At 40.5% G+C, this 26,518-nt stretch overlaps 3 protein-coding genes across 4 annotated transcripts in view; all 3 read left to right on the forward strand.

The window, feature by feature from the left end:
• The window catches only part of LOC124122912, a 30,351-nt gene extending 27,735 nt beyond the window's left edge, over positions 1-2,616 (forward strand). For both annotated transcript variants that reach the window (XM_048398503.1, XM_048398504.1), the window contains exon 9: positions 80-2,616. In XM_048398503.1, the coding sequence (XP_048254460.1) occupies positions 80-827 (748 nt within the window). In that variant the 3' untranslated portion in view covers positions 828-2,616. The remainder of the gene's footprint in view (positions 1-79) is intronic.
• Positions 2,617-6,670: 4,054 nt separating this feature from the next.
• LOC125381443 lies at positions 6,671-7,361 on the forward strand. The gene is made up of 2 exons (XM_048397981.1): positions 6,671-7,006; positions 7,222-7,361. Exons 1-2 carry the CDS (start codon positions 6,673-6,675, stop codon positions 7,359-7,361), a joined length of 474 nt encoding a protein of 157 aa, XP_048253938.1. The 5' UTR covers positions 6,671-6,672.
• Positions 7,362-7,389: 28 nt separating this feature from the next.
• Positions 7,390-11,168, forward strand: LOC124122901. The gene is made up of 6 exons (XM_046486089.2): positions 7,390-7,725; positions 7,941-8,252; positions 8,892-8,915; positions 9,315-9,338; positions 9,693-9,800; positions 10,360-11,168. Exons 1-6 carry the CDS (start codon positions 7,392-7,394, stop codon positions 10,764-10,766), a joined length of 1,209 nt encoding a protein of 402 aa, XP_046342045.2. The 5' UTR covers positions 7,390-7,391; the 3' UTR covers positions 10,767-11,168.
• The last annotated feature ends 15,350 nt before the right edge of the window (positions 11,169-26,518 follow it).

Genomic DNA, 26,518 nt, shown 5'->3' on the forward strand with positions numbered 1-26,518 from the left:
GCATATATTATTACGTGTGATCATAGTTAATGTATACATGTTCAATAAATACTTCTGTAACGATCAGTATATTCCACAGGTTACGCCGATCGCACATCACACCAATGCAAAATATGTCAGAAAATATTGAATATCGGGGATATGCTGAAATTGACGATGCTGGTATATCTGAACATGACACTGATAACACTATGCAGCCTGTTGTTACCATCCCGGGTGATGACAACATTCCATCTGCATCTGGTTCAAGAAACGAGAGAGAAATAGAAACTATAGAACTAAGCTCCGGGAGAGTGGATGAGGATGAGGATGGGGAATACGAAGAAGTGAGACCACTACAGACTACCAGCTGTGAGGCACAAGATGAACAAGAAACGAGTGCTCAAGTGCAGCAACATGACAACATTGAGGAAGTCGTTAAAAGTGAGATGATCATGTCGGTGCCTGGCTCCAGCCCTCATTCAACATCCAGTAGTGATGTTACAGATGTATCGGCTGATGGAAAAGCATCTGGAGATATGGCAGTAGGGATTATTACTGTGTTTGCAGAAACAAGTTTTATCACCCATGAAGCTAATGAAACATTGAATGCTCCTGTCATTAATGTTGGTATGGAACAGTTACCTGCGACCATGGAAATGTCTTCTGATATGAAGATGGAAGCAAACACTACAGTAGCAGATGAGACCTTAATTGAAGGAAGAGAGGATGATGCTGACATTGCACCAGGTGGATTAACTGACAACAGGTATGACAGTCTGATGCCACACCCTCCTCTGGATAGTTACACAGCTTTGGAAACTGTTGATGATATAATGTATGATTAGTACTTCGCATTTCGGCGGATCGTGTGGCACAGTCCTCTGAGGTGCCGCAATTGCCACTAGAAATCTGTGGTAGTGGATTCGAAACCCGGTTCGCCCTCATTATGTTTCAAAGTTCCGATGCCTATATCACTTCGGGCTTTCCTCTCATATTAAGCTAATATAACTGAAATACTGTTAAAAGGTGCATTAAAACAACTCACTCAATCTGGCTATATTTCCAAATATGACGTTTTGAAAGCTGAGTTGTTTAGCATAATGAAGAACACTTTCATACCTCATTGCCCTCTTGCTTAATAAATTGTCATTGTAAATAACTCTGATAGTGATCTTAAAATTGTGAAATTGATAATGTTTCCCTGATTAGAATGTTGAATAGTTCTGTTCTATCACATAATTTCCAGAATAAACAGTTGATTTGTAGGTCGACAGGGATATCCATAAAGTGAACTCTAAGAGCGGTAAGGCTTTCCTAGTTGTGTAAGGGTTCCATAAAAAATATTGATTTTAGTTTCACTTTTTAGGAACCAGTTTTACAGAAATCCAGTCAATAGATACTTTAGCTTTGCTACTGGCTGTCGTTTGCATTCGGGTATTCCTTCTGATTACGGGGAATTGCGGATACGCAAACACGTTTCGTTAAGGAGGCTCTTTAGTTGCTTTTTGTATGTTACACATGTTCTAACGGTTATTTTGATGTGTTGATTGGCATGATACTATTTGGATTTGCCTAAGCATCATTCATATAAGTTACTTCTTTTGCAAAACTAAATTTAATTAACATATATGCAACCACATGATTTCTTGATATGTACGTGTATAGTTGTGTAAATATTTGTCACGCCCAGGGGTCTTTGCTCTGATCTTAAAACGCTTTGATTAATCATACTTATATACATATGTGACATAACGGTTCCGTTTGATTCGTTTACAAAATAGTATACCATGGCAGCAATGAACAACTCAGGTTGAAGTATATCAAAGATTTCGAGATTATCACCAAACGTTTAGATATCAACTCTAATTTGAGAAAAGTATACTTGTTCACAGAAACCATATGCAATGATTGCTTCTGGTAACCACCATACAATATGAAAATATATTGTTTTTTAGATCTCGAAAGCGTTTGAACGCATAAAGAAGCATTGAGAATTGAGCATCACATTTGGTTGACTTGGTAAAATGTTTAAATTGTGAATGTAATGGACCTCACACAAAAGTCAGATTTGGCTTTTTTCGATCGCACACAAATGTCACACAAGGTAATAATGATTTCATAGTTGAGGTAAAATGTTGCCTGTTATGTTTTAGAGTGTTTTTTGTGTTTCAGTACACTTAATTTATATCCTCGAAATCAGATAAAATCAGTAACTGGCGTCGACAAGACGACAGAGTGCATTGTATCCTCAGTTGTGCTTTTTGCATTTTAAGAATAAAATGTACAAATACATGTCTTTTTTTATTCAAATATTACCAAGCGTTATTGACAATCTACATTTTGTAGCTTGAATAGATTACATTACACACAACGCATTACTGGGTAGTCATGGTTTTTGATTACGCCTAACCTTGCTTGTATATGCGCACCAAAATACACAATGCCTCTGGTGAGCCACGTGGTAGGCTTTCTTTGCTCTAAATGGTATTTGTATATGATTATTTTGATATTTGCAATTATCAAAACACTCATAATGAGCCGTCTCCATTTTCAATTTAGATTTATGCGATTGTACTTAATCCGTCAAAAAGCCAAATACAAATTTACTGCATTTACAGTATGTTTCTGGATTAATACTACCTCTTTGCCGAATATTACAGAAATAAATTCGATCGAAAAAGTCTCTTTTTTTGTTGATATTCTGCATATATTTAATGCAATGATGCGTTCCAATTATGCAGCGCAAGAGACGATCGGCGTGTGGGACATGTATACATTATTTAACAGTTTAGGGAGTAAAGAAAAACTTGTAATTTTTACGGGAACACTGACACATGCCGAATTTGTCAAACGCATATGAAGTGATTTCATAATATCTGAAACTGTGACAGAAAGATCCAGCTTCAATTTTTATCAAATAGATATAATATATATTAAATATTAGGGTAATTTTTGTCAGCGTTTCTAAATTTGTACATGGCTTAGTCCGGAAAAAATGAAATGAAATGAAACAATAAAACCGATCGCCCAAACACATCACGGCAACGGCCATGGTAACCCGATGCACGTGAGTTCCGTGGAAACTGAAATGCACATGCATTCCCCATTTCTTGCCCTATAAAAATCCACCCAGATCGGGTAACATTCATTCGTTATTGAATTGCTACCACATGCCAAGATTGACAAGAAATCAGCGACACTGAGCCCTTTGACGATTGCAAGCCGGACAAGACGCCCGGCAATTAGCCAATGCATTTCAGGTCCACGTAAGGACCATATACATGCTCCAGCAACGGTACCAGACCACCAACACTACAAATGACTGACCACGTAGTGGAAGACCAAGGGTCACCACCCGACGTCAGGATCGTCAGATTGTGCGACAGCATCTTCAAGATCGCTTTGTTATTCCTGCGGAAACTGCTCGACAGACCATGGGGACACACCAGCGACACATTAATGTGGACACCGTGCATCGATGATTGACACCTCCACTGTCACAGGCCAAACCGAGGATCCATTCAGACACCACGTCATCGCCTTGACCGTCTTCAGTGGGCAACACAACACCAGCATTGTCGCCATCAGCAGTAGTGAAGAGTCCTCTTCTCAGACGAGAGCCGTTACTATATCTTAACAGCAGATGGCGGAGAGAGAGAGAGAGGGAGAGAGAGAGAGGGAGAGAGAGAGAGAGAGTATGGCGACGCCGTGGGGAACCTTATTCGGATGCTTGTGTTGTTTAGAGAGACTCGTGGGGTGATCCGAGCACCATGGTGTGGGGTGGAATTGGCCTTGCACAGAGGATCAGGCCCTGTGGTCTTCCAGAACATCGGTCCAGGGAGAGGCAATGGTGTCACAGCGGTACATTGATCAAGTCTTGAGAACACTCACCATACCTCATTTGGCACGTCGCCGCATCCATGAGTTTCAGCCTGATAACGCCCGTGCCCACACAGCGAGAGCAACAAAGACTTCCTCCAGCAGAATGGCATCAGAACCATGCAGTGGCCTGCCCTCAGTCCCGATTTAAATCCCACTGAGTATCTGTTGGGCGAGATTCAAAGACGGCTGAATGACGTCCGACCAAGGCCGACAACTGCAGCTGAACTGTGTCAGGCGTTCCTTAGAGTGTGGGCTCAAGTGCCTATGACCTTCATCAACCGCCTCATCCATTCCATGTATCAACGTTGCACGGCAGTCACCAATGCACATGGCGGACACACGAGATACTGACTTGCGATGCCATTTTCTCAGAGACTAGTGTTTTGTTTCACTTTAAGAACTTTTGACACTTACATTCCAACCTTGATGATCAGTTTTGCCAAGTTTCATCTTTTTAATGTATCTCAAAGTATGTTTACAGTCTTTGGACAAATAAGGTTTCTCATACATCTATCCGTGGTGACGTTTCTTTTGCGGTTCAGTATATGTATTTACTCTGTAAGATAATAAACTGTGATCGAGAAATGCTTTTCATGGTTATGGATACTTCACCCACCATGATGATTTTAATGTATTTTGATTTCATCGACAAGCAAATTGAGGAAGATGGGAATATATTTCTCCCCACTGTTCCTTATTTCACGGAAAATGATTCTACTTTCAAAGCGTATTTGCATTACAAAATGAACAAGCAATAAATAAAATCAGTAGTGGGCCAGCTCACAGCTCACAGCTCCCTTAGACAACAGTGAGTTCAATAATTTCCTTGAAAAGGACAGCAAACAGAATACTGACAGCCACGTGTATCAAAGCAAAGTAAATTAAAGAAATGTCAATATAGTTATGCGTTTGTTATGTCAATGTACATATGGCTCATGCGTGAGTTTTGTTTATCTATCTGATTTCAAATAAAAGAGTCATGCAAGTCAGTAGTTGGTATTATGAGTAACGCGGGACTACAGTGACACGCAATCTACCAAGTTACAGTGTTTGACCCCCGATCCAATTCACATACGCCCCTGTTGACAAGCAGTTCAGAGTTGCGGATCACCAAGACGAGGGTCACTGCGTAAGTTTATGTATATTCTACATGCAGTTGTGTGTAGTAAATAAAGTAGTACCACAGTATACGGTATGCAGGGATGTCTTTTGCGTAATATAAATACACATGGTTTAATCAGGATGGCCAAGAGCAGAACATCGCTTCACAAGATGAAGATGACAGGGGTGTATACATGCTGCTACTGTTTCATTCCCTGTTACATTAAGTAGGTCCATGGGTGAAAAGTGTTTGACAATGATCCATTTAAGTCACGCGGGATCCATAAAAATTCACATCTGGACCAGACAAACCAGTGACTGAAATTACGAACAATGATCCTCGGAATACGGATGGACTGAAATCCAATCAGCCAAGTCAGAGCCTGACCTCCAGATGCCTATTTTAGTTGACTCTTCCAACAAGTGAGTTACTCGGCGTCTGTTACGACACATAAACACAACTTGGGTACATTTGTTGAATGTAGTCAATGTAGACTATGCACAAAGTGATCATCATTTCAACACGACTGTTTTTAGATCAGATTAAACTGATATGTTTTGTAAGCATTTGCATTAGTCCATATAGGTCCAGTGGCCCATGGAAATTCTATCTACGTTTCAGCCGGACACTAAGTAACTTCCGTCAATGCGCTGTCGTTATTTTGAACCCAACATTCACCCAATTACGATCCGTCACCCGCCAGCACCCTACGCATGCTCGTATTATAGTTCCCATTGATGTACATGTACCTATATACTGCTGTTCAAACATCATCAATGTTAGCAAGCATTTAATCCAAAATCATAACTAGTCTAACTAATCTTAACTAACTAACTTAATCAAAAGAAAAGTTTATTTTTTATTGAATATGACAATTAAACACTGTCAGGAAAATTATAAAGTATTTAGATATGTTCCTTCCTCATCGTTTCATAACGTCAATCAAACTCAATAACTTCCTGCATGAACTGTTTCTTGATTTCTTGTGTACGTCATTACACACTTGAGGCACCGCAGTGCGTCAGTCGTGTATGAAAGGAGTCGCCATGGACCTGGTAAGTTCATTCACTAGTTCAATGAACAGCATGAACTAATTCCATTGAAATCACGCTTCTCTGCATGTATTACTTGACATCAGAAGACTATTAAACAAACATATCAATTTGCGATTCAATATTGCTCTGTCGCAGCAGCTCCTCAACATGCTCCTCAATAAATACATTGTACAATGGCAATGATGTGTAGATGTTTGGAGTTTAGTTATAAATTATTTGTTTCAAGGTGAAAGAGAGGATGGAATTCACCAGGATGTGGATAATTGCTTTCACTTCTATGTCTGTTTTTGTAACTGGACGTCGGCCAGAACATCAGAGTAAGTTGATTTGATTGTTAAAGCCAAATTTACTTATTTGTGCGTTGTAGGTATACCAGCAAGCAAGTTCTGATTATATTTTCCAACTGCTCCACAATGATAATATCGGTATTGCGGCATTACGTGGATTTAATAACTCCTACTTATAAAATATAAACAAATCTAGTCTGTGTTTGTCTGTAAGCAGCAACATCGATTTTCAATGCTTGTGCATTTATTGTCACTCATGCAACCGTGTAAATAGTTGTAAGAAGTATGTTAAGTTGCATATACCGTTGCGACCACCATGATCAATAATAACTAAATAAATGGTGTCTACTTTTACACAGGTTACATGCAGGATCCTTACATCGTGTCTCCAGAGAGAGTCCAGTATGGCAGTGATGTCCACATGACTTGCTACATCCTGTCTGTGGCAAAGTACATTAAGTACATCTCCTTTACCTGGAGTGAGAATGGTAAAAGGCTAATCCATGGAGGAAGATATGAGATAAGGTCAGGGTCAGGGACGTTTACTAACAGCGTGTACAGGTACTACACCAATACCCTCACGGTTAGTGACACGAGGACGAGTGATGAAGGAAAGAGATACATGTGTCAGGTTGAAGTGGGAGTTGGAGCAGGGTCAGATTTCTATAATACTGAGGAGTACTTACTTGGAACAAAACGTGAGTAATATAAGGGCATCTGTCATGATTGGAAAAAACGTCGTTTACTATTTGATATAACATTGACATAAATCGATGGCCTCATAATCGAAGAAAAATCACATTAATTCCCAAAAGAAAACAGAATTGTACGTCACTAACATATATTTTAAATGTTTATTCAAACCATTTTAAACTCGAAAAGCTGAAACAGTTCCTCAGTCGGATTATTTCAGTCTCACCTTCGACCACCACAACCGCAGCTGAAGGGGAGGATGTCACAATATTCCCGACCTGGAGCGTGACGGACGTTGTGATGGGTTTCTGGTCTCCTGGCGGTAGACTCCTTGCCACAATACAATCTAACAATAACTAAATAAATGGTGTCTACTTTTACACAGGTTACATGCAGGATCCTTACATCGTGTCTCCAGAGAGAGTCCAGTATGGCAGTGATGTCCACATGACTTGCTACATCCTGTCTGTGGCAAAGTACATTAAGTACATCTCCTTTACCTGGAGTGAGAATGGTAAAAGGCTAATCCATGGAGGAAGATATGAGATAAGGTCAGGGTCAGGGACGTTTACTAACAGCGTGTACAGGTACTACACCAATACCCTCACGGTTAGTGACACGAGGACGAGTGATGAAGGAAAGAGATACATGTGTCAGGTTGAAGTGGGAGTTGGAGCAGGGTCAGATTTCTATAATACTGAGGAGTACTTACTTGGAACAAAACGTGAGTAATATAAGGGCATCTGTCATGATTGGAAAAAACGTCGTTTACTATTTGATATAACATTGACATAAATCGATGGCCTCATAATCGAAGAAAAATCACATTAATTCCCAAAAGAAAACAGAATTGTACGTCACTAACATATATTTTAAATGTTTATTCAAACCATTTTAAACTCGAAAAGCTGAAACAGTTCCTCAGTCGGATTATTTCAGTCTCACCTTCGACCACCACAACCGCAGCTGAAGGGGAGGATGTCACAATATTCCCGACCTGGAGCGTGACGGACGTTGTGATGGGTTTCTGGTCTCCTGGCGGTAGACTCCTTGCCACAATACAATCTATCTCTGTCTACATCTGGCCAAACAGTCGCTCGAAAGTCACGGTCAGGGGACTTATTACTTCACCTTACAGAAAGACAGTTAAGTTTGTGATCTGCAATGTTACACACGAGGATGCTGGTCGTTATGACTTAACTGAATTCAAACGAAGAGTCAAACATAGTGCTTACAGTCTTGTTATAGCCGGTAAGTTTGTTTTGTAATAACACAACCGTTTCGTGTATATATTCGTAGCGTAACACATTCATGTCCTATTCAATGTATCCTGTAACATTTCTCTCCATTAAAAGAACAAACTCAGGAAGGTAATGTTGTACACGTGCAGGGTAGAATTACGATGATGTAACCCGCTTATGGCTAAAATATTATCTCCTGAATTACACGAAATATTGTTGTAAATGTATTAAACAGGTTTTACGAGGAAGTTGTTTTCAAAAGTTAACCCCGTGTGTTTTTGAACCATAAAACTCTCTCCTGGGGGAGGTAATGGACAATGTCATGGGGACTGATGAATATCGCATTGCCTCCTTCAAATCTCATACTACTCTTTCAAACAAAATAATATGTTGAGATATGTATGCATGGTAACAGATCTGTGTTGCCTGCTATAAACCTTTACATGTTTCACTCGTCAAAGAATGATCGGCCTGAGCTGCTATGTTTTAAAGATGCAGATTAGTATTTAGAATAGGTGGGAGGAATTTGCATCTATTTTGTCAGACACGAACACAAGCACAATTACTGAAGTTTGTATTCTCCCACGTTCACCAGCAGAATATAATTTACCTGATTGTTATACGCTTGGTATGCATTTTTCTGTTTCAGCTCCTATGAGTACCAAGGTCGAAAGTAATATGGTGCTTTCCACTGAGGGGCACACGAAATCTGAAACGGCGGGTGTAGCCTCCATAACATCAGCTTACACTCACGGTACCTTGCGAGCAACTTCTGTTTTGGTGACAATTGTCCAATAATAACTCTGTCTGCTACTGATCTTAAATTTGTTGAAAATGTTTGAATGAGCATCTTTCACACCTTTTGGCATCACTGAACTTGCTATGACAACTCTAATTATTTTTTAGATAAGTCTCATGCTTTGAGCGTGGATGTTTTAGACATGCAGATTAGTATTTAGAATATATGGTAGGCATTTGCATATTTTTTGTCAGACACGGACATAAGCACAATCGCTGAAGTTTACATAATTTTCGTAATTGTTAAACACTTAGTATGCGTTTTCTGTTTCAGCTCCAATGAGTACCAAGGTCGCAAGTAATATGGTGCCTTCCACTGAGGTGCAAACGAAATCTGAAACGGCGGATGTAGCCTCCACTACATCAGTTTATACTCACGGTACCTTGCGAGTAACCTTTTTAAGTGACAAATGTCGAATAATAACTCTGTCGGGTACTGCTTTTAACTTGATGAAATTAATAATGTTAACCTGTACATATAATACCTAAACGTAAGAATCATCTCGATTATTCAACAACACAGATTTTATGAGGCGCAAAAGGCAAAATATAGGTGTTATTTATTGAAATCATTTATATGTGCAACGACGAGTTTTCAACCACTAAGTTTTTGTTTCAATTTTCGAAACTTAAATGGAACATATTGTTTCAGATGTTACTGCAGTTGTCCTTTACATCATCGCTGGGTGCTCCGCCCTGCTCCTAGTTCTGGCCGTATTCATCATCGCTGCCATTGTGCTGATAAGGATCAAACAACAAGGTGAAATTATTAAAAATGTTCATAAAACCAGATTTCAGTTATAGTGAGCGAGTGAGTTGTGTTTTTATCCGATGTGAACCATTATTCAATCGAACTACGATATGTCAACCAAATCGGATATTCTAAGGTGTTTACCACTCATGCTCTCAGATATGGAACAACAAGTGAGAATAAACATGTTACACCGATGATATTATTTACAAACACATTCGAAGCTGCCTATCACGTCCTCATGTATGAGTGAGTTAGTGAGTAAGTTGGGTTTAACGCCGCTTTTAACAGTATTCCAGTTATATCGCGGCGTGACAGCTTAATGTGGAAGGAACGCCCCAAGTGATGCAGGTTTTAGATGTAATGTCATGTCATACCCCTTCGGTGAAACCCCACGAGCACGGGTATGCTGCTGACAACCCTAGAAACACAATTTGGCCGAAGTTTCTGGCGAGCCGAAGGGACGCAACTCTGCACAGCGACGACTGGGCCACCCGTGTCCTCCCCCCCCCCCCCCCCCCTTCCTTATTACCGGAACCACAACTAAAAAACAATATTCATATTGCAGGTCTTCAACAACGTAGCACCCAGGCGCCAGTTACAACAGCTAATATCGTTCAAGCTCAACTTTATGATGTTACTGGCTGTTCAGCTACTGAACCCACTCATTTGTATGCTGAAAACAGTTCAGGGTATCACACACTTAACTTGAAACGTTTCAAGCGGTTGAATGAGTTATATCCTACAGACACTGTCACCAGAAAGAGGGTAGTACAATTGGACCAAGACTATGAACAGGTCACACTCAGGGACAGTCGTCCTGTACTGAACTGTACACTGCCATGCTCAGATGATGATGAAGAGAGTGATGAGTGTCCATCTTTGTGTTACATGAATGATGATGGACAGCGCCAGAAAGATCACTCCGGATATGCCCATTGCATAGTAGTCGAGGGTCACGTATCTATGGAATGAGACATCTGGAACATATTTGATGGTTGACTCAGGTGGCAGTTATTCGACATTGCATTGATGCGTAAAAACTTGACGTTTGTTTTCTATGTGCAAATAATATACTACCAATACAATAGCGTTGTTCCGAGACATAGAGGTTATAACGCGAGTGTGTTTGGGGATGGTAAATATCCTGCATTAGGAATAAACATTGTATTATGCGAGCCTTGGCGAGCTAAATACATAGTGTTTATTCCTAATACAGGATATGTACCATCCCCAAAAACACAAGCGTGATAAGCTCTTTATCATATAATGTCATTCTTTAATTCTGTGCTTCAAAATCGCTTTCCCTCTCTCACAAACATTACCGAAACATTGCGAATTTTCCTGGAATGCGCGCATTAATATTTATTACGTCACAGGGTAAGTGATGTGTCAGTCGGACAGTGACAGAAACCAATATAGTTCCAACTGAAATCTGTTTCTTATACAGTGGCGAAGCAACATATACGCAAAACAACAATTGTTTTTAATTGCCTTTCGCGGCAATCCATCGGTCTGTCCGCTAGAGTAACTGCCCTTTGTCAAAGGGAAGCTACTCTAACCCTAGTCAATGAGATGTCACGGCCACGGTCAGACGTTGTTGACAGTCGGTCGGTCCTATCATAACGTTAAGAAGTGTAGTCAGATGTACACACAGCGACAAAACGAAACAAGGTAACAATTCAAACATATTTCGGCCAAATCCAACTATTTTAATTTGTGGAGAAGGTTTCAAGCTGCATATAAGGTTACTGATCCCGCTTTGCTAGGCCTCTTGCCCTCGCAAAATTGTTTCGAAATTTATATCGCCAAAGTTGCCAAAACTTATAAAATGCCTTAGCTACGTCACAGTTAGACACTGATTTTCAGTTTATATGACTGTTCTTTTGTTAATGATAGCAATTATCCCTGTAGTTTATCCATATTCCCGATGGTTAATTCTGACTCGATCGCCGAATGACAAGGGCGACGCCATGTTTGTTTACAAACAGTAAAAGTAGTCTCTACTTGACCTTTGATATTTGCATCTCTATCCGCATATGACCCAAACGGATATCGTTTTTATCCGTTGGCTTTATCCTGCCGAGAAACCTACCCATTATATGATAAATAAATATATCAAGTTATATTGAGTATTTAATGCCGCACAACAACAATCTGAAATTACAAAGATGATGTTTGTGAAAAAACAATTGATGTCAGTATTACTTCTTGTATGTTTGCTTCGAACTATGGTTTTTCGGGCTAAGATCAGTAAGTAAATACATATTATATAGACCATTTGGCAGTTATTGACAAAATGCCATCTGGTGACCCGCAAATAATTTACTAAAGAACATAAACATTTATCAGGGCACTCGATGAGATTATTTAACAAATGACAAATATCCGCTCTGTTGTTATTGGGTAGGTCACACTGCATAGTATCTAAGCTATCCTCTCTGTTGTTATTGGGTAGGTTACACTGCATAGTATCTAAGCTATCCTCTCTGTTGTTATTGGGTAGGTCACACTGCATAGTATCTAAGCTATCCTCTCTGTTGTTATTGGGTAGGTCACACTGCATAGTATCTAAGCTATCCTCTCTGTTGTTATTGGGTAGGTTACACTGCATAGTATCTAAGCTATCCTCTCTGTTGTTATTGGGTAGGTCACACTGCATAGTATCTAAGCTATCCTCTCTGTTGTTATTGGGTAGGTTACACTGCATAGTATCTAAGCTATCCTCTCTGTTGTTATTGGGTAGGTCACACTGCATAGTATCTAAGCTATCCTCTCTGTTGTTATTGGGTAGGTCACACTGCATAGTATCTAAGCTATCCTCTCTGTTGTTATTGGGTAGGTTACACTGCATAGTATCTAAGCTATCCTCTCTGTTGTTATTGGGTAGGTCACACTGCATAGTATCTAAGCTATCCTCTCTGTTGTTATTGGGTAGGTTACACTGCATAGTATCTAAGCTATCCTCTCTGTTGTTATTGGGTAGGTCACACTGCATAGTATCTAAGCTATCCTCTCTGTTGTTATTGGGTAGGTCACACTGCATAGTATCTAAGCTATCCTCTCTGTTGTTATTGGGTAGGTTACACTGCATAGTATCTAAGCGGCTGTATCTCTGAAACTGGCGACCAAAAGAATGACATTCTCCAATGACTATTATATGTTTTCTCATTTATTGATGATGATCGAGTTCAATGTGTTCCTGTGGGTTTCATTTTCTTTACGATTTCAGTTTTGGCTATTTACTGATTGACACGTCGTACAACCAAGCCATGTAGTCTAAACTCGTATAAATAAAATCTTAAAATCTCTATTTCTGTACAATCCATTATTTCAATGAATTTTTTGCCTGTTTGAAACACATTGCTATTTGAATGGTTGTGATGTTTTGGGGTATGGGGTATGTTTTCACAACATATATAAAATTGCCCCAACATGTATTATTAAATTGAAACGAAATCGTAAACTTAATTCAACATTATTCAAAAGTGTCAAAGTATGGAAGTAAAGTGCAAGTGAAATAAATCCTTAGAGTTAATGACAAGACACCATGCCGAATATTCATTCAGTCTTTATATAGCTTTGTTTGATAGGCATTACTTAGATGTTGACGGATGACAAAGTAAACACAATTTATGGATAACAACTTCTTTAAATAAGTTGTCATCCATAAATTGTGTCTACCTTATTTAAAGAAGTTGTTATCCATAAATTGTGTCAGCTTTTATATAGCCTATTCATTTATGCTTATATACGTCGTTTTTTTCAGTGGTATAATTAAAGTCCTGTTTTGTGAATCTCTGGTTAAAATAAGAATGTATATATACTGTAAGTTACTGATCTGAAGTTTACTTCCTCTATATAATTTCAAAAGAGGATGCAATGCCTTCCATAAATAGAGATTTCCACCATTTCATCTGCAGTTCAACTGGGACTCTTCTTCAGTCTGATGTTGTAACATAATCTTTTTCATGATAAAATGTTCTCGAAAGCAACCCTTTCGTTGTTGCATCCCCTGGTGTGTCAATACTTCAACTCCAACACTAACACACACAGACACGCTCACCTACGTACGCACACACATACACAATAACATACGCACAGACACACACATACACATACGTAAACACACCACATCCACACCTATACATCAACCTACACCCATGCACATCACACGCACGCACACACGTAAACACGCAACCACACACGAGTTGCACACACACAGACATCCACACACACATACAAAGACACAGACACAGACGCACACATATAAACATGCACGCACAATGTCCTCTTTGACATGAAATAATTCGATCAGTAGAGCCACACAATCCAAGTATAAGTCTTTTAAGACAAACGCTGGATTTCTTTTTCCTGAATCCAAATGAAATGGGATAATAATTGTTTACTTGAAAGTCATGATATATAATTCGTAATAAGTTTAAGTTTGATATATTTGTGCAATACTTACAGCGGTTAAACATAATATTATACACAAATAAAAATTCTTAAAAATAACCAAAAACAGCACGTGGCTCCTAATTATGTTGGGCAGTGTTGGTTAAATAAATATATAAATACAATTATGATAAATTTATTCTCGAAAATATTTCCTCCCAACTCAGTTTCAGATCCCTGTTAAGTGGACATGTGTGAAAAACACTGATCACCGTCCACGACGCTGTCGGAAACCGAAACGTTCCGGTCACTTACAGTTTCACTGTGAAAATGATAAATGCGTTCAATGCCTCAATCGTCATGATAGAAATATAGTAATGTGTAATTAGACATACGTGAGAATATGGAAAGGTACTCTGCGTTTACAGGAAAATTAACTAAAGTGGGTAAATACAATGTCAAGTGTAAGGCACACATATCAGTCTGCTCATGACTTTCAACACGGAAAGGTTGTTTTCCTATCAAAGACGAATGAGAAGAGCGTTACCATACCTACTGTGTGCGTCCTTCATGATTGGTTATTCAAAGGCTGATTTCGAAGAAAGATTGAGATTTAACTTGGTAGGTGAGGTGAGGTGAAATTGGGTTTAACGTCGCGTCCAAGATTATTGCACTTATATAGCGACGTGCATGCACGTGTGTGTGTGTGGCTGCTTGTACTAGTCCGGACGGATGCCGATTTATAGTGCTAGCCCACTGAGATACCATGCTGCAGTTAAACACGAATACCCCACTCAGACACAGTATACTGACTCCGAGCGCCAGACAGGGTAACAACAAGTACCATCATTTAACGTCTTTTGGTATGACGCGGCCGGGAATCGAACCCCGTACCTCCCGCTCTCCGGGCGGACGCTCTACCACTAGACCACGGAGGCGGGTTAACTTGGTAGGAATTGAAATGCATCTGATGACGACATGGTATGGTACGACAAGTTCAGCTTGAGGCAACATGTGCTTAATTTAATCTGTACACAATTTTGTTATTCCTGGAAAACGGTCTCTGGATGTTCGGATTAAAGTTTGTACTGCTGTATACTGAACAGCGCCAACTTCAGAATGAAGAGCTGTAGCCAATTAGTTTAGTGTTGGCAATTCAACAGACAGACATGGTTGTGTTATATCTGGCATTGGTATAAACGTTAACATAACAACATAGATATACAGTGCAAACTTACACTTGTGTACATTTACATTGGCGTCTGCTCCAGACATAATTTTTATTTATACGCTTATGCAAGTATACACGCATATGTACAGAGGGTCTCACCAAACTTTTTATAGTGGAGACTATGTATACAGTCTATATCCTACTTCTTCTTTCTCCTTGAGTGAGTTTTTGTTTAAGTATTATACGGGCGAAAAGGAAGTATCTTCACGCGATCAGTCTTCAATTGTCTTGATTGCGATTTATCAAACTATTTTCAACGTTGTTTTCGCTATATTCGCTATGATCACCAACATGGTAATGTTCAACAATAAATCAATGAATTGATTTGAACATTAATATCGTGCTACCAAAAGTATGTTTATTATGTGTGAAGTGTACACTGTACTATCATGGCTTCCCGTGATTCTTATGATCTGACTCTCTGCATGGTATCATTTTATAACTTCAAACAGGAAAGATTTTCTTATACCAGGAAACAAACCAGTGAGTAATTCGTTTCAGGTTGTTTGTGAAATATTGTGAAGTGTTTTTTGTCCTTGTCTATTTGTTGTTTAACGCCTCAGATAGCAATATTTGCGCTACATCACGACAGCCTAAATATCAGGGCCTGATTCAGAAAAAAAACAGTGGTTGATGTTACGTGCAGCACCCTTGTCCCCGTTGAGTCAAATTAATAACGTAAGCTATATGTTTCATCTGCCCGTACAAGACAAATCTAAACAAACAGGTAGGGTCGACTTTAACATGGAAGCATAGCACAGGAGGTGCTTTGACGGAAAAAGCCAGAACATCATCTATATTTATTCGTGTTCATAACCAGAACCAAATGATGAAAAGCTTCTTTCGGGCATGTTTTACGTCACACATGAGTGTGTAAACATTGTGAGAGTTTTGAGATTAAGACGCACATTTGGAAAACAGATGGCGCTGATCTCTCTACCCTGAATTTCGTACATGGAAAGTAGCTAAAGGCGTCGCATGTGTCCGATATTTATCCTACAATGAAAAACGCCTCCATTTCGAAGGAATATACACGTAATACGTGTATCCCTTTGTAGTCCGTCAACCATATTTTTTACAATTATTTTCCATTTAACACACAACCACACAACGAGAGATATTTTTTATCGAAATACTAATCATTGACCTTACCTAAAAATACTAGTTTTGTAATATTTCATCTCCGAATAAAAATATGTTTTTCTTTGTTATCATGTGATTGTGTGACCGTTGGGTGAAGGGGGTTGGGGGTAAGAAGAGACGATTAAACGTCCCGCAACAATGACATGCGTGTCAAACATGCTTGCTTCATGTCACCTAAATATCTTCCTTGATGATGAAGGAATGACATTGTCTCTAGACATGTAAATAAATAGTGTTATTCGGACATGAACTATTACATAACATAACGTAACGTAACCAGTTGCCCAGGGATGGTTGAAGACAAATTAACCCCGAAATTTAAATGTCAGAGGGAAATATATATATGCAGGAAATTAGGATATTGTACCTTCGTCTTTTAACTTGTAACTATCACACTACACAACGGTGACAATGCTGACCTGATTTCAAAAGATCGTAGTGCATTCAATGCTCGTGAATAACACGGAAATTGTTACTTTCACTTTTGTGTGTGAACGAGATTGCTCGCACCTTTTCTTTTCAAGTCAAGTCAAGTGACAAAGACGGTTGTTTGTTTTCTAGTGTTAAATATCTGTTTCCGTTTAAAATCGTTGTGACCCATCTTAACTGCATTTTGAGATCGTTTGCAACAATAGGGCGTATGTCCATCACGCAAATTTATTTCATGCATTTGTTCATGAACGATATATAGAAATGGACTTGCAGTTTTGTTCCAAAAATGTGATGTTACTTTCCTTTCTATAAAGCCAAGGGTTACTTATCGTAATAATAATTCAATTATATAATATTCCAGCAAGTCTGTTTTGTGTTTCTGTTGCACTTTATTCCGGCGAACATTTCTAGTATTTCCTGTGAAATAAGGTTTTTGACATAGCTAATAATACAACAGAACACTTACACTTGACCTCCGTATACGTTCGTATAAGATGCTCAGTTTGTTTGTTGGCCAATGATATACAAAATTACATTTTAGTTATGTTCTTCATCACTCTCGGTTGTAGTCCTCCTTTATCAAGAAGTCTGACAATAGTCCTGCACCACGATCACTCAAGCAACTTTCATATGTTAATGCTGTTATTGCAGCCGGGTCTTATGAAAACTACACAGTAGTTCGTGAAAGGCACAGTACTTTTATTGAGTGAGTGAGTGAGTGAGTATGGTTTTACGCCGCTTTAAGCAATATTCCAGCAATATCACGGTGGGGGACAAATGGGCTTCACACATTGTACCCATGTGGTGAATCGAACCCGGGTCTTCGGCGTGACGAGCCAACGCTTTAACCACTAGGCTACCCAACCTCCCCACTTTTATTTAAGATGCCGTTTCTGTATTACATATTCAATGTGTTGGGCCCCTGAGCTTAAGCTCTACCTGGAAGTACACTCAACTAAAGTCTACTTCTGGGATACCTACTGGTCGAGTGTCAACATAATCAGCATCAACTGATTCTGTCGTCATCAGCTTCTGGCTTCACAGCGCAACGTCAGAGGATGAGGGAAGATACTACTGTTACAGGAAGAAACATTTTGACAGCTTTCACAATTGTGCTTTCATGTTGTTTACAAGATATTTATACTTCCTAGAGCAAAACATATATCCAACAAAGCGAGCTCATGGCCATGTAACTGTTGATGGAGGAAACATGTGGACTTCACAAAAATACATGTTTCATTATTTGCGATACAATAATATGAGTTTGCAAGAAATTCGTGTTTCCATGACAGGTATGCAGGATCCACATATCGTGACCTCTGTTCCCATTAGTGACAAGGCTGTTGTAAACCTGAAATGCTATTCCTATCTCCGGATCAGGGCTAGGGATCTTTCTGCAAAAGCAGCTATGAACTGGAGGAAGAACGGTAACAACCCGCAGAATGATGACAGACATCTCATATCAGACCCAACGAGAGATGAAAAATGCTTTTGGAAGACATTTTAAACAACCACTGAGTATAGGAAAGACGTCATGATGCAAAATGTCCCCTGTAATATACATCAGGAATATGGATCGGTGTCTGCCTGGAGTTCTGAAGTTCATCTCGCAATAAACTGGAAGTAATTATTCTTTCACACGATAGTTTTACTCGTCGTCTTTATTTTCGAACCATGTATTTGCATTCATGTAGAAAATCACTTTCGGTAACCTGTTGTAAGAAGAACAGGGTGGTTAAATAGTTATTCTTGTTTTAAAACATTTCCTACTACATTGTGCTGGCATATATTAGTTGCAGCATCTCTACTGCATCATAAACATTACGTTGTGGCTCAGGAAGGAGGAGATGCCTCACTGGCGTTGGAAGCTCCACGATCAGAAGGCTTGTTCAGTAGTAGAAACTCCCAAACAGATCAAACCCTGTTTTCTGTTGATGGCATCAAAGAAAATGTTTCGCCTTCTTGTCGTTCAAAGATAAAGATAAGAGAAATGGTTACCTTCGATCACGATCAGGTCCTAGAATTCAGCATCATGAACATCATGTCAACAGACGGTTGCTCCATAACCTGTACTGGAGTAATGTAAATGATGAAAAATATGAAGCACATTGTGGACAACAACTGATTGTGTCGCACGAGTTATTTTTGGTATTTCAGATTGGATGCATTTCAAAAGCTCCACCAGCTTATCTTGTCTTTTCCGTGACGGGCGTTGGTTTGGCCTGGTGGTTCAAGTGTTCGCTCGTCACGCTGAAGACCACGTTTCGATTCCCCACATGTGAAGCCCATTATTAGAACAGTGCTAAAAGCGGCATAACACCACACTCACTCTCGTTACCGTGTCATTATATAGCTATGCGCATTTTAACTGCGTCCTGAAAGTATATACGTTCTTTCAGGTCAATTGCCAAGTTATAAGCGAATCAATAAATATGCAACTGTGATGCCAAGGCACCAACAACGATCATAACGTTATGGAGCTTATAATACATTAGGTATGCAGGTATGAAATTAATTTACAAGATGTGTCTATCAAAAGAACAGAAACATATTGCGAGGTTCCTATTCATCCCAATGCTGACGGAATATATTTATGATAAGACGTTGAATCAGTGGATCCTGGTACAGCTGAGGGAGGCAACTTAAACCGATTAAACCACGTAATAACGACTATGAAGTAGCCGTACGTTCATCTATGTTAACTTTGGCCACAATGAATCGGTTATATATTTTCATGATTTATTCCCAGTGTCAGGATATGCATGCGAGTAAACTTATGGCATGTCAAATAAAATATTAAATTAATATTAATATATAAATTTCCTGAGCCCTGTCAGAGATCATCACCCTACATCGATTGGTGTCAACCTGTTAATAATACGATGTACTGTTCACGTACGATGTACTGAGGGGCACCTCTATCAGACAAAAAACACTGAAGAAACATTCTGACCGATGAAAAGCCAGTTTGTATAACCACATATGGAATCACAGTTTCAGTAAACGAGAACACCGTTTGTAACGATTAGTCAATGACATGTTTCAACAGGGAAGCAGGAAGATGTTCTAAATATTCATAATGCGTTTGCTGCAGTATATCACATGGGTCAGTCGAAATCGTGACCAAGCCGTTTCGTTTCCTGTCAATTACGTAGTAGCATTTCATTGTCAAACAAGCTCTCAGTTATCCACTAGTAGGGAGGAAATAATTCCACCACTCACTCCATACTCCATTACTTACTCTTACGCTAGTTATGATGTAGAACGAGCAATGTATTTCAGAAAACTTGTATTTCTGTTAGGTTGAAATTGCTCTTGATAGTGACACTGAGTAAAAGTTCTTTGTGTGATCTCAGAATGTATAATTAATGTAAATTAAATGTAATGCTGCTAAAGCTGAATATATTTCAGTCACTTTAGAATTGACATAACTATGTGTTTGTTTGTAGGGATATGTATGTATGAAACCTGATTAACGCAAAGAAGTTTTGACGTTTATTCCACGAAATTACACAATGTGCAGACCGGCTTTTACGCGTACATCTCCATGAACACACTAACATATTTCATTCAATTATTGTAAAGAATAATTGTATTGTAAAACCTTATTGACGTGGTTCGGATCGTGGGCGTGGCTGATTATTTGCTTTGTTAGCAAATCAAATGCCACAGAGTCACTTGCAACTTATTTACCCTCACGTGAGCAGGCAACCAATCACCCGCAATATTCCTGCGCGTATGTCTGCTAAAACAACATATAGACAAGATGTTCGTACACTTATTTCTATCACAGCAACATATAGAGAAGATGTTCCTACACTTATTTCTATCACAGCAACATATAGAGAAGATGTTCCTACACTTATGTCTATCACAACAACATATAGACAAGATGTTCCTACACTTATTTCTATCACAGCAACATATAGAGAAGATGTTCCTACACTTATGTCTATCACAACAACATATAGACAAGATGTTCCTACACTTATTTCTATCACAGCAACATATAGACAAGATGTTCCTACGCGTATATCCATCACAACTACACGTGTCTGTCACTACAACAAATGCGACAAGACATTCGTACCCGCACACGTACGTATGTATCAACAACAACAACAACAACAACACAAGAGACAGGATATCCCTGTACGTACACGTATGTAATAACAAAGACACAAGAGGCAAGATGTTCCTGTACGTACACGTATGTATGTAACAACAACGACACAAGAGACAAGATGTTCCTGTACGTACATGTCTACACGTCTGTATGTAACAACAACGACATAAGAGACAAGATGTTCCTGTACGTACATGTGAACACGTATGTATGTAACAACAGCGACACAAGAGGCAAGATGTTCCTGTACGTTCACGTATGTATGTAAGAACAACGACACAAGGGACAAGATGTTCCTGTACGCACACGTACGTATGTAACAACAGCGACATAAGGGCTAAGATGTTCCTGTACGTACACGTATGTATGTAACAACAACGACACAAGAGACAAGATGTTCCTGTACGCACACGTATGTATGTAACAACAGCGACATAAGGGGTAAGATGTTCCTGTACGTACACGTATGTATGTAACAACAACGACACAAGAGGCAAGATTTTCCTGTACGTACACGTATGTATGGAACAACAACGACACAAGAGACAAGATGTTCCTGTACGCACACGTACGTATGTAACAACAGCGACATATGGGCTAAGATGTTCCTGTACGTATACGTATGCATGTAACAACAACGACACAAGAGGCAAGATGTTCCTGTACCTACACGTATGTATGTAACAACAACGACACAAGAGACAAGATGTTCCTGTACGCACACGTACGTATGTAACAACAGCGACACAAGGGCTAAGATGTTCCTGTACGTACACGTATGCATGCAACAACAACGACACAAGGGCAGATGTTCCTGTACGTACACGTATGTATGTAACAACAACGATATAAGAGACAAGATGTTCCTGTACGCACACGTACGTATGTAACAACAGCGACACAAGGGCTAAGATGTTCCTGTACGCACACGTACGTATGAAACAACAACGACACAAGGGCTAAGATGTCCCTGTACGTACACGTATGTAACAACAACGACACAAGGGCTAAGATGTTCCTGTACGTACATGTATGTATGTAACAACAACGACACAAGAGACAAGATGTTCCTGTACCTACACGTATGTAACAACAACGACACAAGAGACAAGATGTTCCTACACGGCACAGTCTCTATGAAAATATGTCCAGTTAGTTTGTCCCATTTCACGATCGATTGTGTCGACATCAAGATAGCCAAAGGCTTGTAAGGAGCATCTTCCTTCATTACTAAACGTATCCACACTCAGGCACAAGAAGTTGGTCTCAGACACACACGCCTCCACACACTCCTCGATGGGAATGTGGAAACCGGTCTTTTCATTGTGATCAGATATTCCTAGACCTGGGTATGCCGCCATCTTGTCCCCATACTCTGTGCAACCTAAAGTAAGAGAAGGCCACCTTAATTAAGACATACCAAGCAAGATGGTTGACCCGTGCTTCCAATCTCTTCCAAGGATGGTTGAAATACGTTTTTTGTCCCAACTTCTTTAATACCTGAATCAATCATCTTTATTGGCAAAAATGCATGACTGTATGTGGACTCAAAGTAATAGATAGATATACTTTTAAAACTACATAAAAACATATATTCAATTGAGAAACCTATTCCTGTGAAAAGGATGATGAAAACATCTTTCATACAAAATGGTCACTTCTATTCTCAATATTAGGGGGGTGGGGTGTGTGTGTGTGTGTGTGTGTGTATGTGTGTGTGTGTGTGTGTGTGTGTGGGGGGGGGGGGGGGGGGGGGGGGAGGGACACGGGTACCGCGATACGCTGTGCAGAGTTGCGTCCAGAAACCTATGATTGTGGGTTCGAATTCCGGTTCGCCCCAATTTTGTTTCTAGGTTTGTCAGCACTATACCCGTGCTCGTGGGTTTCACCGAAGTGGTAAACGTGCATCACTTCGGGCTTTGCTCCCACATTAAGCTGACACGCCGTGATATAACTGGAATACTGTTAAAAGCGGCGTTAAACCAACTCACTCACTCACTCAGCATTCGATTCTTATCACATGCTATTTTTTTATTCTGACTGTGTGTTGCAACCTTTTTTTAAGAAATATGACACTGTCTGTTTCAATATCCTTTAAATTTTGAAGGTTGTATTTTGTCATTATATTAAATTGTGAGTTAAAGTTAAAGTTTAACGTCACATCGGCAATATTTCAGCCATATCGTGACAAATCATTATATTAAAACCTGAATTGCTTTGAAGACGCAATATTGTATTACTCTACAAATAAAAACACAAAATGCGAAAGAAATGAAAGGTCGAATGCATTATGGTGGTTAAATATTGATGAAGGATGGAGGAGATAGGATGAGTGACTAATGGAGGACAAGGCTGAGTGTAAGGGATAGAAGAAAAAATATGGTGTGAGTTTTACAGATAGAGGAGAAAGGAGAAGTGTGGCGGATGAAGGAGACACGAGGAGTGTGGAGGATGGAGAAGACGGAAGAGTGTGGCGGGTGGAGGAGACAGGAGGAGTGTGGCGGATAGAGGAGACGGAAGAGTGTGGCGGGTGGATCGATGAGATTGAAGAGCTTGGTGGATGGAGGGGACAGGAGGAGCGTGGCGAATGGATGAGATGGGGGAGCTTGGCGGATGAAGGAGACAGGAGTATGGCGGATGGAGAAGACAAGAGGAGCGTGGCGGATGGAGGAGACGAAAGATCATGGCGGATGGAGGAGACGGAAGAAGCGTGGCAGATGGAGGAGACAGGAGGAGTGTGGCTGATGGAGGAGATGGACGAGCTTGTTGGATGGAGGAGACAGGAGGAGTATGGTGGATGGAGGAGATAGGGGGAGTGTGGTGGATGGAGGAGACAGGAGGAGAGTGGTGGATGGAGGAGACAGGTGGAGTTTGGTGGATGGAGGAGACAGGAGGAGTGTGGTGGATGGAGGAGACAGGAGGAGAGTGGTGGATGGAGGAGACAGGGGAGTCTGGTTGATGGAGGAGACAGGAGGAGTGTGGCGGATTGAGGAGACAGGGGGAGTATGGTGAATGGAGGAGACAGAAGGAGTGTGGCGGATGGAGGAGACAGGAGGAGTGTGGCGGATTGAGGAGACAGAAGGAGTGTGGTGGATGGAGGAGACAGGGGGAGTATGGTGGATGGAGGAGACAGGAGGAGAGTGGTGGATGGAGGAGACAGGGGAGAGTGGTGGGTGGAGCAGACAGGGAGAGTATGGTGGATGGAGGAGAGTGGTGGATGGAGGAGACGGGGGGAGTGTGGTGGATGGAGGAGACGAAAGAGCATGGCGGATGGAGGAGACGAAAGAGCATGGCGGATGGAGCAGAAGGGATGAATGTAAGGGTCAGAGGAAAGGTGAGGTGAGGTGAAATTGGGTTTAACGTCGCGTCCAAGATTATTGCACTTATATAGCGACGTGCATGCACGTGTATGTGTGTGTGTGGCTGCTTGTACTAGTCCGGACTGATGCCGATTTATAGTGCTAGCTCACTGAGATACCATGCCGCAGTTTAACATGAATACCCCACTCAGACACAGTATACTGACTCCGAGCCGACCAGTCCTTGTTTTAGCCCCTTAATGCCAAGCGCCAGACAGGGTAACAACAAGTACAATCTTTTAACGTCTTTTTGTATGACGCGGCCCGGGATCGAACCCTGGACCTTCCGCTCTCCGTGCGGACGCTCTACCACAAGACCACGGAGGCGGTCCCGTCAGAGGAAAGGCATGAATGTGGCGGATGGAGCAGCGTGTTTCAGCGAGTCGCATGAAGGAAGATATCACTAGTAAGAACTTTTACTGTTATTAAATCTCCAGTTGTTATGACCCATTATCACGTGATGTGTGAGCAGTAAAACTTACGTCGGACGCAGATGTCGTCTCTGGGGCTGTAGCTGTAGCCGGGAATGCACTGACACGCCCCGTATAAACACACTGACTTTGTGACGTGGCAGTCGTCGTTACCAGCACAAGCGGACCCAAGCGGGCCTGTGTAAGAAGAAATAGGTATGTGTAACATCATGAAGTCCACCTGACGTTTGCGATTCGCATAAATATTCATCATCACTGATTAGAGTGCATCTGTGTGTCAAGAGGAAACAGTTCATGCAGACATGCACTCTTTACTGCGGAGATGGTTACAAACGAAGACTCTTATAATCAACCAGTGGCTGTGGGTCATTTGGATCACACCTCAAATCGTATTAGATTTCATTAAACACACCACAAATGGTCATGTCAAATATCGCAGTGGTACATATTCAAATGGCTGAAAAATGGGTAATACATAAAAATTCAACATTGGCTGCCATTTCGATCATGCTAATAGCCATATCATAATATGCTCATCATTTTTTTAGACCCAATGGCTGAGAGTGCATACACTGAGCCTTTTGAAGTCCCAATTGCTGAGAATAGGCACACTGAGGCTTACATGTGGGCTGTATTGGTTCAGATCAGATGTCGTAAATGTAAATAAGTATGACGACTCGCCACGATATATTGTGTTCATGCGCAGATATGAGGACCAAAAACATGGATCTTGACGTCATAAAGGATAATCCATAATGAATATGTGAATATTAACAGCGGACCGACGGACGGATGGCCGATAGCCATTAGATTGTATAATACATAGTTAAGAATCTATCATACATGAGGTGGCACGGGTAGCCCAGTCGTCTAAGGCGCCGCGATTCGCTCTGCAGAGTTGCGTCCCTTGGGCACGCCAGAAACCTATGATTGTGTGATCGAATCCCGTTTCGCCCGTTTCCCGTTTCTAGGTTTGTCAGCACCATACCCGTGCTCGAGGGTTTCACCGAAGTGGTAAACGCCTGAGACCTGCATCACTTCGGGCGTTCCTCCCTCTTTAAGCTGACACGCTGGATAAAACTGGAATACTGTTAAAAGCGGCGTTAAACCCAACTCACTCACTCACTCATTATCATACAGGAGCGTTCTGATTTGGCACATGATTTTTTCTCTAATGTACAATATCATGGGTCATTAATAGGACCCATGTTCCCGTACTCTTTAAAATCCGTTAAGCAAATCGATTGAAAGATACAATAGAAATAGGTGCGCAATCTATACCGATTCACAGTATACACCTAGACTTCAGGTTATAAAATATTAATTGGACCAAACGACCTGGGGAAAATGTTATCTTGTTTCTGTTGGGAGTATCTCGTTGGGTATCACTGGCAACATAAACTAGATGTGAGTTGAGTGAGAGAGTTAATGTCGTTTAACACTGCAGTTCGTACAGTTCAGCTTCACAATGGCGACCTGTACATACACATACACAAACAAATATACACATTGATACACGCACGCAGACAAACATAGACACAAAGACACACACTCAGACACACACAATCACACAGACACACAAACAAACACACCCACATTAACACAGA

Source organism: Haliotis rufescens, unplaced genomic scaffold (genome assembly GCF_023055435.1).
Source record: "Haliotis rufescens isolate VD_foot unplaced genomic scaffold, xgHalRufe1.0.p SCAF_18, whole genome shotgun sequence".
NCBI lineage: Eukaryota > Metazoa > Mollusca > Gastropoda > Lepetellida > Haliotidae > Haliotis > Haliotis rufescens.

Excerpts from the sequence above, each read along its gene's own strand:
- LOC125381443 (XM_048397981.1), top strand. The coding sequence starts at position 6,673 with ATGCAGGATCCTTACATCGTGTCTCCAGAGAGAGTCCAGTATGGCAGT. Across the intron at positions 7,007-7,221 it reads GTACTTACTTGGAACAAAAC|TCTCACCTTCGACCACCACA; the intron begins GTGAGTAATATA and ends GGATTATTTCAG.
- LOC124122901 (XM_046486089.2), top strand. The coding sequence starts at position 7,392 with ATGCAGGATCCTTACATCGTGTCTCCAGAGAGAGTCCAGTATGGCAGT. Across the intron at positions 8,916-9,314 it reads TATGAGTACCAAGGTCGAAA|CTCCAATGAGTACCAAGGTC; the intron begins GTAATATGGTGC and ends TTTCTGTTTCAG. Across the intron at positions 9,801-10,359 it reads GATAAGGATCAAACAACAAG|GTCTTCAACAACGTAGCACC; the intron begins GTGAAATTATTA and ends TTCATATTGCAG.